The sequence below is a fragment of the Cydia splendana genome, chromosome 6 (genome assembly GCF_910591565.1).
Source record: "Cydia splendana chromosome 6, ilCydSple1.2, whole genome shotgun sequence".
NCBI lineage: Eukaryota > Metazoa > Arthropoda > Insecta > Lepidoptera > Tortricidae > Cydia > Cydia splendana.
This window is the reverse complement of record NC_085965.1, coordinates 9,072,816-9,084,944: the sequence shown is the minus strand read 5'-3', so window position 1 is coordinate 9,084,944 and position 12,129 is coordinate 9,072,816. Positions and strand designations below refer to the sequence as shown.

Genomic DNA, 12,129 nt, shown 5'->3' with positions numbered 1-12,129 from the left:
AACAGACTAACTCAACATAAGTAAATATATCATTGTTGTATAAATGTATTCCGCTATAATAAGTATTTTGTATATTTTATTATCAATCTGCATGGCAGTGCGAAGTCACGTTCAGGTATAGTCTGTCCGTTTTTCTAAGATCAAGTACGCCATAGTAAATGTATGGCGAACTTGATCTTAGAAATTGGACTGGCTATACAGTCTGCAAAATTTACATGGGTACTCGAATCGGGTCAAAAATATTTGAACAGGCGGAGTCACAATAAATCCCCACTTTCAGTTTAGAATATTTTATATGTATACAGCCGGTCAAGCAAGTTTGTCAGTAGAAAAAGGTGCAAAATTAAAATTTTGTATAGGACCACAGCCGTTCGCGCGCTTACATTTTCTAAATTTGCCGCTCTTATAATATTTTAAACTTTCGCGTTTTGAACACATATTAACTCACATTATACGAAACGAAACTGATTTACGTCGGTAAATCAAGGCAATTGAATATAATTCGCGTTAGACCCGTCTATAATGTGAGTTAATATGTTTGCCGCTCTTTTCTACTGACGGAAATGGCTTGAGAGAGAACCTACATATATGTGATAGTAGAGGGTGGATTCAAATGATCAACATTTTCAGATAATGTGTGTATTTGTTAAATTAATTCAGTGAAAGCATGATAGGAAAAATTTATCTACATATAGGAGACCGAGTATGATTATCTCACGGGTTATATCTCATGAATAGAACATATTCTAGATATCTTGCCAGGCATCCACTCAATTTCATGTCTCTAATTGGACAGCTTTTTTCCATAGTTCTCTGCGAATAGCATCTTGTGGGAATCTGAATGGAAAATAATGTAAAATGACAATACCAAATTTGATTATTTATTTTTAAATAACTAGGTAGTTTTTTTATAGCTCCATCTCATGAAATAAAAAAGGAAAATACAAATCTGTAAGACGGAATTTATTACTACATTTATATAGAAAATATCTAAACCAAACACAAGTTAATAAAATAGTCTACTTCATTTAGCATAATACCATCCCTATTATCCTCGCAATTTAAAAAGTCGTATGTTGTTATGAAAGTCGTATGCAGTTGTTACGTTTTAGCTTAGCACGGTAGTATTGAAAACAAATCGTCATGTTTTTTCCAAATTCTACTGAAGTTATCTATTTACTACAAGTGAAAAGTGATTCCACTGTCCTTGGTATGAACTAAAATAACTTCTGCACCACTTCACGACACATGAATATATTTTTAATTACAAAAAAACGTTGTTTTTATAAATCAATTTAGCCATTTGTCACTGACTGTCATCTCGGTGGTACTGAGATTGCCAATCGAGCAGTTTGTAAGTACCGCCTATCGCGGGGTAGTTTGCGTTGGGTCATAATTGAGCGGACAGAATACTTCCATGTATAGCATTTCGCTGCCTATGATATACCTACTGTTTTTTCCAGTTTTTTCATAAGCCCCCTCCAGACTATGCGCGTGAATCGCGGGCGAAGCCGCGAACGCGAGTGTGGAGTCGATTTCGCTGTCTGCGAAAATCGACTGTCTACGAAAATCGACTCCACACTCGCGTTCGCGGCTTCGCCCGCGATTCACGCGCATAGTCTGAAGGGGGCTTTATGAACATCTCTAATCATGAATCTAGTATTAAACTGGATTGGGCATGAGTGGTGGGGATAACTGACAGAACGGGATAGTCTTACGTATCTTTCAGTAGGAGTTGCAGAGAAAGCGCTATTATTGTTTGTCCTTATCACAGTCTCACATATTTTTTGTTGCCCACCATTTTTGTAGTATGAATAATGGTGGGCAACAAATAAATTCGACCAATCACAGTGTCGCATTTGCGTATGTTTTGTCCCTCACGGGGGCACGCGTATACCACTTCTATACGATCCTACCTTCTATGTCTCTAATAAATGAAAGAGATATAACTTTAAGATAATTTACAAAAAAACTCGCTTTAAGACAAGTGGAACGCAACATAAAAATTAAAACTTTGTCATTTCGCGTTTTGTTCTTGCATTGGTGCACCCACCTCACGTCATCTCATTTAAATAAGAGAAACAAACCGGGCAAGTGCGAGTCGGCCTCGCGCACGAAGGGTTCCGTACCATAATGCAAAAAAAAAAAAACGAAAAAAAAAACACCAAAAAAAAACGGTCACCCATCCAAGTACTGACCACTCCCGACGTTGCTTAACTTTGGTCAAAAATCACATTTGTTGTATGGGAGCCCCATTTAAATCTTTATTTTATTCTGTTTTTAGTATTTGTTGTTATAGCGGCAACAGAAATACATCATCTGTGAAAATTTCAACTGTCTAGCTATCACGGTTCGTGAGATACAGCCTGGTGACAGACAGACGGACGGACGGACGGACGGACAGCGAAGTCTTAGTAATAGGGTCCCGTTTTACCCTTTGGGTACGGAACCCTAAAAATAATATGAGTAAAACCTAATAACTCGTCTCATGAAATAGTATAAGCATATAAAATTCGAATTACTTATTGTTTTGAAATGATCCGCTCATAACAACATTTCTGCGAGCTATATAAAATGCTCCAGTTTCTAATAATTCTCCACTCCAGTCCTGCCTTCGAGGTCTAGCGTTAGGGTCAAAATTGATTGGGGTTACTCCAATACCCACAGGTTTCCAGCGGAGCTTATAACTTCTGTAACGAAGGATTTTGAAATAAGCCTTTTGATTATATGTCAAATAAAATAAATACATATTATAAACATTTCTCACCTTGTAGCAGAAAAAATACAATCAAAAGGAATTGGAAAGCTTAACTTTCGCAAAGCACCTATCAAATTAGTTGGCTCTACGAAAGGCGAAGTCGCTTGGAGTAGTATAAGTAGCTCAACATGAGGTTTGCTGCTTAAAAACTCAAGTGTTCCCCAAATGGATGGTGCCCAATCAGTTGCTGTGATTGGACTTCTGTGAAAAACTCTAGCTCCACCTGTTAAATTGAAAATTATTCCTAAGTGGTAGGTTAATAAAATAAAATGAGCATAAACAAATAACAGCACTGGTTATTTATTTCTACTTACTTTTGATGCTTTCTAGAGCTATAAGTGGATGATCCGTTGACACAGTCACATCCCGAATTCCAGCGATCTTAGCCGTCTGGATTGCGCGATTTAGTAAACTTGACCCACCTACTGCTTGCAGATTCTTTAAACGTATGCCTTTTGATCCACCTCTGGCGAGGATAAGAACTGCTGTTTTCTCTTCAATTACTTCTGCAAAACTGATTAGCACTCTTAATATATTTTTAACCTGATGCCCGCTATTACACCACAGAAATATAATACAACTTACACCATTAAACTGAAGAAAATTATAAAGAAAACTTGCATATTTACTAAACAGCTAACAAATTCAAGTGCCGTGTATGTATGGGATAGCAGGGCCCGTAATTGACACTTCCTCTTTATTTATTGATAGGATAATCATATGCTACGTAATTTTCTTAAGTTCCAGTCAAGTCGTTGTATCCTCTTATAACCAGATAATAATATGATTTATGTTTATTCACGATAAACTATTTAAATAAGTGACTTTACGCCTTAGTTTATTACTTACATTAAATATTATTTTACAATAACAAACTGGCGTTTGGCGTAGTGTAGCCACTAGGTATATACGTATATTGATAGTAATATTTAATAAGTTACATTATTATATTCACATTTATAAATCCGCGTATTCGTCATAAATAAATTATATTTTGGATTATAGTACATACTTATAATAAGTTATAAAACGATTTGCATTATCAAAACGCAAACCAAACAGTATGTCAAGTCAAATCCTAATCCTGTCAAACACGACAGATCGTCGAAGAAGAAGAAAAAAAAGGAAATTCGCAATTCGTTGCGATATTTTTCAATTTAACTATGAAGACTGTGGATGAATTAGAGAAGGAAATAAAAACTGTTGACAGAGAACTATCCAAAGTAGAATCTGAAATAGCAAAGTTGAAAAATCAACAACGGCAACTGCACGAAAAGAAAACTGCGCTCAAGAATTCAATAAACAAAATTAAATCTGATAGTTTAGCGAGCGTCGACTGGGCTGGGAAGAGCTACGAATGGTCAGAAGATTTAAAGGACACTCTACACAATATTTTCAATCTGAAATCATTTAGACCGAATCAGTTAAGTGCGATAAATTGTACTCTTTCGGGGCAGCATGCAATCGTCGTCATGCCGACGGGAGCTGGCAAAAGTTTATGCTATCAGCTGCCGGCGCTAGTCAAGCCCGGCATTACCATAGTCTGCTCCCCTCTAGTATCCCTGATGGAAGACCAGGTAAGATCTTTAACCAAAAAAGACATTCCTGCAAAACTTATTACGAGCACCTCTTCCAGAGAAGAATCGAACGCCGCTTTGAACATACTAAAGGATAAAAATTCGCCTATTAAACTGCTCTATGTAACACCAGAAAGGTTTGCCAAAAGCAAAAGATTTATGGCAAATTTGCAGAAATGCTTTGCAGATGGCAGATTGCAAAGGATAGCAATAGATGAGGTACATTGCTGTTCCCAGTGGGGACATGATTTTAGACCAGACTACAAATTCCTTGGGATATTATCTAACATGTTCCCTAAAGTCCCCATTATAGGTTTAACGGCTACTGCAACTGCCCATGTTCTAACTGATGTCCAAAAAATCCTTAACATTCCTGGTTGCCTGGTTATCAAGTCTACTTTTAACAGGCCCAACTTGTTTTACAAAATTCTAGAAAAACCAACTTCACAGGAGGAGTGCCTGAATATCCTAGAGAAACTCATCAAATACAGGTATAAAGAAGAAAGTGGCATAGTGTACACACACAGTATCAAAGATTGTGAAGAAATTGCCATGGGATTAAGAAAGAGAGGTTTGAAAGTTGCTTGTTACCATGCTAACTTAGAGGCAGACACCAGATCTAAAGTCCACACAAAATGGCATGACAAGCACTACCAAGCTATAGTAGCTACTGTAGCTTTTGGAATGGGGATTGACAAGCCAGATGTGAGATTTGTAATTCACCACACAATAAGCAAATCCATGGAAAATTATTACCAAGAGAGTGGAAGGGCAGGTAGAGATAGCAACAGAGCTGAATGTGTTACTTTGTATAGATTGCAGGATGTTTTCAAAGTGAGCACAATGGTATTCTCATCAGTTGGCAGCCTAGATCACCTCTATGGCATGGTAAAATACTGTCTTAATGGAACATTTTGCAGAAGGCAGTTGATCGCTGAACATTTTGATGAAGACTGGGGGAATGCAGACTGCAACAAAATGTGCGATGTTTGTGCAAACCCCAATTCTAATGTGAAAGAAATTAATCTTGAATTGCATTGCAGAACTCTGGCTAGCATTATTGACAATGCTGATAAGCAAGACACAAAATTAACTGCCCAAAAGTTGCTTGATGCCTGGTTTTTGAAAGGACCAGTAAATTTAAGGCATAAGGGTAAGGAACCCAACTTATCCCGTAATTTGGGAGAAGATGTTATTGCCTATTTGTTGGTAGAAAACTACCTTGTGGAAGACTTCCATTTCACAGCATATTCTACAATCAGCTACATAAAGAAAGGTCCTAACATTGATCTAGTGCTGGACCCAGAATTTGTTATAAAAATACCTGTTAGAAAGTATTCTAGCTTTGAATTAGACAGGCCAGCTCCAAGTGAATTTGAAAACAATGTCACAGAAATAGAAGAAAAACAGGTGCCCAAGAAAAGGAAATCACATTCAAATGATGCATCACACTCAAAGAAAACAAAGACAATTGTAATAGATGATGATGATGATTAGATAGGTGTGATATAATATAATGATTAAAATAAGTATTGTTCTATCTTGTAATTTTGACTTTCAATGCCTTAGTTGTTAATGTACAAACCAACATAATAACCAAATCACTAAATCTGCATCTTACATCCAAAGTCATATTATTTGATCAATTATAGGGTACAAAATGTATAATTTTGGAATCACCAGTATAGTCTACAACAGGACTACCGCTGCTGTCTGTCCAAAACATTTCAATTAAATCAAAAACTCAAACTCTCCTCCTTGGTGAATACTGCAAGGGCGGAATATTGTTGTAAGCCAAGATATTCTCTTCCATCTTTGGATGACCTTTGGCTGAGCTTCTTGACGATTTTTGTTTCTCCTGGGATTTCGTTGAGCGATTGGAATGTACTGAAAAATACGAATAATATTAAGGAATCCATATTATCTAGTTAAACTTTTTGAGCGTCACAATTTCATTGATACCATGAGGCAAAACCGGTGGCCCTTGAAGGAAAACTGAGAATCACATGTTCCGCAGGGGTGTAGCCCTACTTACCAGACTTAGCACTCTCCTTAGATCGCGCACTATCCTTCACGTACTGTTCCTTAATGCTGAATCCGGAGCCCTTGGAACGCACAGAGGACCGTGCTGACGAGAGTGCACTGTCGATGCCCAAGCTGTCAAGTGCGCGCAGCCGCTCTGCGATCTGGTCGCGAACTATTTCCCGGTGGGGGGCTGCGTGGCCGAGGTCTTCCATTTCTGCGAGCCACTCGGCGCGCTCGCGGATTTGGGTAAGCACTGAAAATAATTGCGTGTGAAATAAATCAATACTGTACTGGTGACGCTGTAATTCGTTAACAAAAGAACGGTGGGATTAGTCGCAGATGCTGAACCAGAATCCTTGTATTAGTGAAAGTCATGGAAGTAATAGCGTTTGTTGGCTCTGGTGTGTCTCTGTTCTCAATACTATAATGGCACCCTTTGTCATGCCATCACTGCCATCAGCGCCTCACACTCATAACAACACAATTAACGCTGGTTCTGCTCCGTGCTCCACGCTGATCTCTATTTTATGATATGAATGACATGCTCACGGACTGAATCAGGTTTCCTTCCACTTACGGTTTGGGCATGACTATACGCGGCGATCCATATTGATCGCTAACCTGGCCTTCAGCGCCTCGCGATCTAGTCACGCTTTTGTGGCCGATATCCTTAATAGACTCAAAGTGATTTCCTGAAGGATTTATCTTATGGTTCTCGGGGGCCCTTATAGCCCGGGAAGTAGTGTCATAAGGTGCAAATTTTGGTAACGGATGAATTCACTTGGCACAGATGTAATATACGTAAAGCTATGCTAATTGAGCCCGGTAGACATCCGCCACCCCCTGGCAGGTAGGCAAGGGGGGCAGTCAAAGTAATTTGTAATGGATTCAAGCTTTCAACTCCTTTTCAACCCCGTTAGAGGATGAATTTTTAAAAACGCTGAAATTACTTTTTTTTGTATTCTAATAATATGGGCATATAAAAAATTTCAAGCCCAACACTCGAAAAAAAATTTGGTCTCCATACAAATTTTCAACCCCTATTTCGCCACCTTAGGGAATGAATTTTAATAATATATCTTTTAACGAAGTTTGATATTCCTAGCTTAAAATAAAACATGAACCCCATACGAACTATCATCCCCTTTTGAACCCCCTGAGGGGTTGAATTTTTCAAAATCGCTTAGTATATCTTGTACACATTAAAAATGTAACCTGGTGTGCAAATTTCAACTTTCTAGCATTTGTAGTTTCGGCTGATAATAGTAATAGTTGAATAAAAAAATAGCAAACCGATTTTGATTTGTTCGTCAATATTTTTATTTTTTTCTATTAAACTGTATATTAAATGTCTCAAAAATGAATTCCTCATGCCCGATTCATCTGGAAATGATACCAAACTCGAGGTGGTAGGTAAATAGAAGCCGATATGCGTCGTGAAACTTTGCATGCCCCTCTGCCTACCCACCAGGGGGTGGCAGATGGCTACCGGGCTGGATCGGCTTAGCTTTACGTATACTACGTCTGTGCCAAATGAATTCATCCGATACCAAAATTTGCACAACCCATACATTGGGTGACACTACTTCCCTCACTATTATTGCGGATACACTTTTTCGACCCATAGGGATCTTTTGTGCAATTACCCCCTAGGAAAGATCCGTGAACTACTCAAGAGCTTTATCCACCATCTCCATGTGCCGGATGATGGAGCGCATGGGTAGCGTTTTAAATTCATTTGGTTCCAAATAGGATTCCTGAAGGACTTACGTTCATTCCTCTTATCCTTGGCCGTGGGCAACTGAGACTTGGGCTTGGCTATACGCGGTGGCGACGGAGGCGCCTGTTCCGTTGTGTCTCCGTGTTCCATGCTCATAGCAAGCTTGGCCTTTAGTGCCTCGCGGTCTTCGCCACGCTTTAGTGGAATATATCTGAGGACAGAAGAAGGTTCCGTTATTTATTTCCCAGGAGAATGTGGGGATGGGGTCACGCACATACAAGTGAAAGAAATTATCATACTAAAAACGTGACGTAATGGAATGGACATTTTGGGACATCTTTTTTTAATGGTGGGATGGAGAATGCTGTCGATTCTGAGTAGAATGAGCCCAAGAACGTCCAGATTTGAAAGAATCAGGTTTAAAATATTTATATTTGAGTGATTTTAGAAAACGCCCATTTATGTTGTTGAAAATATAATGATACGATACTACTTATATTATGATATTGTGTTATTGTGTCATGTGTGTGTAGGATGTAACAAAAATGGCGGGGATCTTTTTAAGGGCATATTCGTATCGTGTTCTGATTAGGAAAAATTTTTTAACGCGAAAAATTGGGTGGGCCGACTTGGATAATACCAGATCCAATAAGTGGGTATATTAGGTGGGCTGCACGCTTTGTGTACCGTTATCGTACAATATAAATAATAGTAATAAGTGTATTCATTTTCTTTTTCCAAAATAAAAAATATGCTGATTGATTACCGTATATTATTTGTGTAGCGTAATGTGGGTGCAGCGAGCTGCAAAATTGCATTCGCTTTTTCAGGATGTAAGGAAGTAAAGTATCAGCTAGGTATTATTACAAATTAAAAACAAAACTAATTTAGCTCTACTAACTCTTCCATCTCAAGCACGCCTGACTCTCTGATGGCAGACAGCGAGCGGCGGCGCGTGGTCCTCGGCCGAATCATGGGCACCTCCCGTCTGGGACATCGTGATTCCTTAGCCTCGTCCTCCTGTCGTAAAGCCCACGCCTGCTTCTGGCGTTGGGCGATGCTCAATTTTGATTCTTCGAGAAGAACTGTAAAAAAGGGCGTTAACATAGAACACAGGTATTTACACTATTTACGAAAATATACCACTAAAAAAATAAAAACAGTCTTCATTACGCCACGCCAGTCAGTGTTAAAAGGTACAGGCAAAGTTCAAGACGCATAAATGCGCAGTCCCTATACATTCTGTACTTAATGTAATTCCAAGTAGGTATATAGAAAAAATAATAAAAAACGTCCATACCTTTCAAAAATTGTTGTTGTGATACAGAAGGTTCTACGGTACGCGTATGAAATATACCGCCATGAGGGATATTTTTACTAGGCCACTGTACGTGGACATAACCATTTGAGTCTGGCGTCTGCATAATAGTATTAAGCAAATAATGGTATAAAATTGTATCGTAACAATTTCCTCCGATTTTTATTACATTACATTTGTAGAAAAGTGTCACTTTATCGGTGTTTTTGTTTTCAAATTACCCGGGTAACGCTCGAGTATCGACCAAATGTTCCATTTCACGGTGACAAAGAAGTTTCAGATGTTAGCTCTTTTAACAATTTTTACATGCTTTATGTTACGAAAATCATAAATATAATATGTTCTGTGTATTAAACCACCATAAAACGAATATAAATATTATAGGTAATATTCCAAGAATGGCTGAAAATGTATAGTTTGTCAAAGGACTGTCTCATTTCAATCATAGACAGAGAGAATCATACTATCTTTGTCTTACACTAGCACTAGCACCCAAAAGAAAAGGATAAGTATAGTTTTCCTGGTTCTTACTGACTGACAAATTGGTTTGACCAACTATAGTAAGTCAAATGCTTAAAGGAATCAAAACTTATTTAAAAAAATCAGGTTGGCGGGAAACATCCGAAAAAAAAACATTAAGTCAAATCGTGAACCCGTGAATTTTCGTGTGAAAATGGAAAATAATGTAGGCACAGCCATAGAAAAAATTAAGTTACAGGAGCAAGATAAAGAAGCCAAACTGCGGGAAAAACGAGAATGTGGGTAATTCATTTGCATTGCTTCAGAATATTTGTTTAGAACATACTAACAAATTGTCTCAATTTATCATTTAACAGATGAAGCAGCCGTGAACTCGTTGAATCGTTCTATTCGTGAAGCATTATTCCAAATTGAAAAACATCAAGAAGAAATCAAAGAGTTGACTAAAGGAAACGATCTACTAAAAGCTCAGCTGGAGGTGGAGCGCATTAAATGTAGTGCAGTTGTGGCGCAAATAGAGACTTGTAATAAAGAAATAGAAGTTTTGAGGGCCCAGTCCGTAAGAATTAAGCTTAGCTATTAGTTAAATATTTCAAAGTCGATTGCGAGGAGTGCAATTTTTATACCTACTTACTTACAGAGAGGGTTACAGTTACAGGAGAAGGGAGTGACGAATTACAGCTACAGGGGTACTTTGTTAGAGTAGAGGTACCTATTTTCAGTGTAGCATAGTTTTCCTAGTTAGCTAAGTTATTTGCTTAAGGGGTTGTTGCACAATTTGTTATTTTTGCAAATCTTAATTTTATAGGATAAAGGTATATCAGATGTGTGGTCTCTCCGGTCCTCCTTATGCAAAGCAGTTCAGAATGTCTCCGACGAGTGCGACGTGTGGGGTCTTTTGGTGAAGCCCATAAACACTGATCCAATACACAGGATAGTGAAGAAACCTACCGAGAATAATGAAGAGGTAGAATTTGAGGAACGTCTCAAACTGGCTAAAGAACGACATGAAAGGTCTGTAGCGGAGCGTGAGCGTTTGTTGGCTGAACCGGAGAAGGGTGAAGAATTTATAAGGCATGGTCAAAATCTAATAAATTTATAAAGTAAAAAAAAATATCTATTGTTGTCCTAGCTAGACCCAAACCCAGTGGGGGTGACCCCCATGAGCGCTCTCCCCCTGGATCCGCCCTTGTCCCCGTTACGCTACGGTCGATTAGGGCGGGGACAGGCATACTCGTAATGGGGACTGGGAATACACCATAAACAAAATTTCATCCTTTCATCAGTTCATCCTATATAATATATATGTCGATACTTCTTTATAATGGTTAACATTTTTCTTTTACAGGATTAAAAATGCGCTTCGATACTCCTTAGAAATGACTGCTAATTTGCGGAAAGAGTAAAAAAAAAAATACTTCAAAAGTTTACAGCAAGTTTACAGTTTATAATATGTTTATAACATTATCCAATTGTCCAGGAATCCACATTAAAAAAAAAGTCAAATGACAGCTGTCAATCAATCCACAAAAAAATCGCATGGTTCTTTCTTTATTTATTTATAAAAGGATTTAGGATTGCTAAATTTATTCTTGAAAATGATTCGCTACTTTCGTATTCTAAGGTAAATAATCATAATTTATATCGCCTTATGTTCATGTTATTGTTTAATGTTATGCAACTTAAATCAGTAATGTTTTGTTTATATTAACTTCCCTTCTGAAGATTTTGTATTTATCTTCTGTACTTACAGACCTTTCATCAATATATTGTATTATTCCAGAGGCTGCATCCAGCAGCAGCGTTCAAGTAGGAGCTTTAGTTCTAAAATAGAAGCTAGCGAAAATGAACCCATCAAATTCACCACAAGTGCTGCCGCTCGTAAGAAGACCATTAGACCAGTTGCAGTAAAATATAAACCATCAGACATGCCATGGTACCAACCCTATTCCGTACTGGCCAGCGTAACTGTGTTCCTTATTTACTTCTGCGTGCTGAGAGAAGAGAGTGATGTAGATTTAGAATTTAATAAAACCCTTTATGACAGGATTAAGGGCTTGGAAAAGGAACAGTTGCTGCAGTCATATAGATATAATAAAGAAAATGGCCTTAGTGTTGAGGCGATAGAGGAGAGGCTGAAACAGCTTGAACTTGAGGAGGCCAAGGCAGTAGCATAAGTTAAGATTTAATTGTTGTGTAAATTATTTAATAGACTTAGTTTTTTGTTCAAAGTAAATGTAATCAAATACCT

The 12,129-nt window shown here is 38.0% G+C and overlaps 3 protein-coding genes across 3 annotated transcripts; 2 read left to right on the top strand and 1 right to left on the bottom strand.

Annotated features, from left to right (window-relative positions):
- The first annotated feature begins 3,812 nt into the window (after positions 1-3,812).
- Positions 3,813-5,875, top strand: LOC134791350 (ATP-dependent DNA helicase Q1-like). Its single transcript, XM_063762360.1, has one exon. The coding sequence runs from the start codon at positions 3,922-3,924 to the stop codon at positions 5,830-5,832; it is 1,911 nt and encodes a 636-aa protein (XP_063618430.1). The 5' UTR covers positions 3,813-3,921; the 3' UTR covers positions 5,833-5,875.
- Positions 5,876-6,045: 170 nt separating this feature from the next.
- On the bottom strand, positions 6,046-9,665 carry LOC134791351 (UPF0193 protein EVG1 homolog). The gene is made up of 5 exons (XM_063762361.1): positions 9,381-9,665; positions 8,982-9,165; positions 8,131-8,291; positions 6,371-6,613; positions 6,046-6,222 (listed from the first exon to the last, which is right to left on the bottom strand). Exons 1-5 carry the CDS (start codon positions 9,502-9,504, stop codon positions 6,080-6,082), a joined length of 855 nt encoding a protein of 284 aa, XP_063618431.1. The 5' UTR covers positions 9,505-9,665; the 3' UTR covers positions 6,046-6,079.
- A 382-nt stretch (positions 9,666-10,047) lies between these two features.
- Positions 10,048-12,055, top strand: LOC134791605 (uncharacterized). Its single transcript, XM_063762653.1, has 4 exons — positions 10,048-10,156; positions 10,235-10,437; positions 10,687-10,952; positions 11,662-12,055. Exons 1-4 carry the CDS (start codon positions 10,072-10,074, stop codon positions 12,053-12,055), a joined length of 948 nt encoding a protein of 315 aa, XP_063618723.1. The 5' UTR covers positions 10,048-10,071.
- Positions 12,056-12,129: the final 74 nt, after the last annotated feature.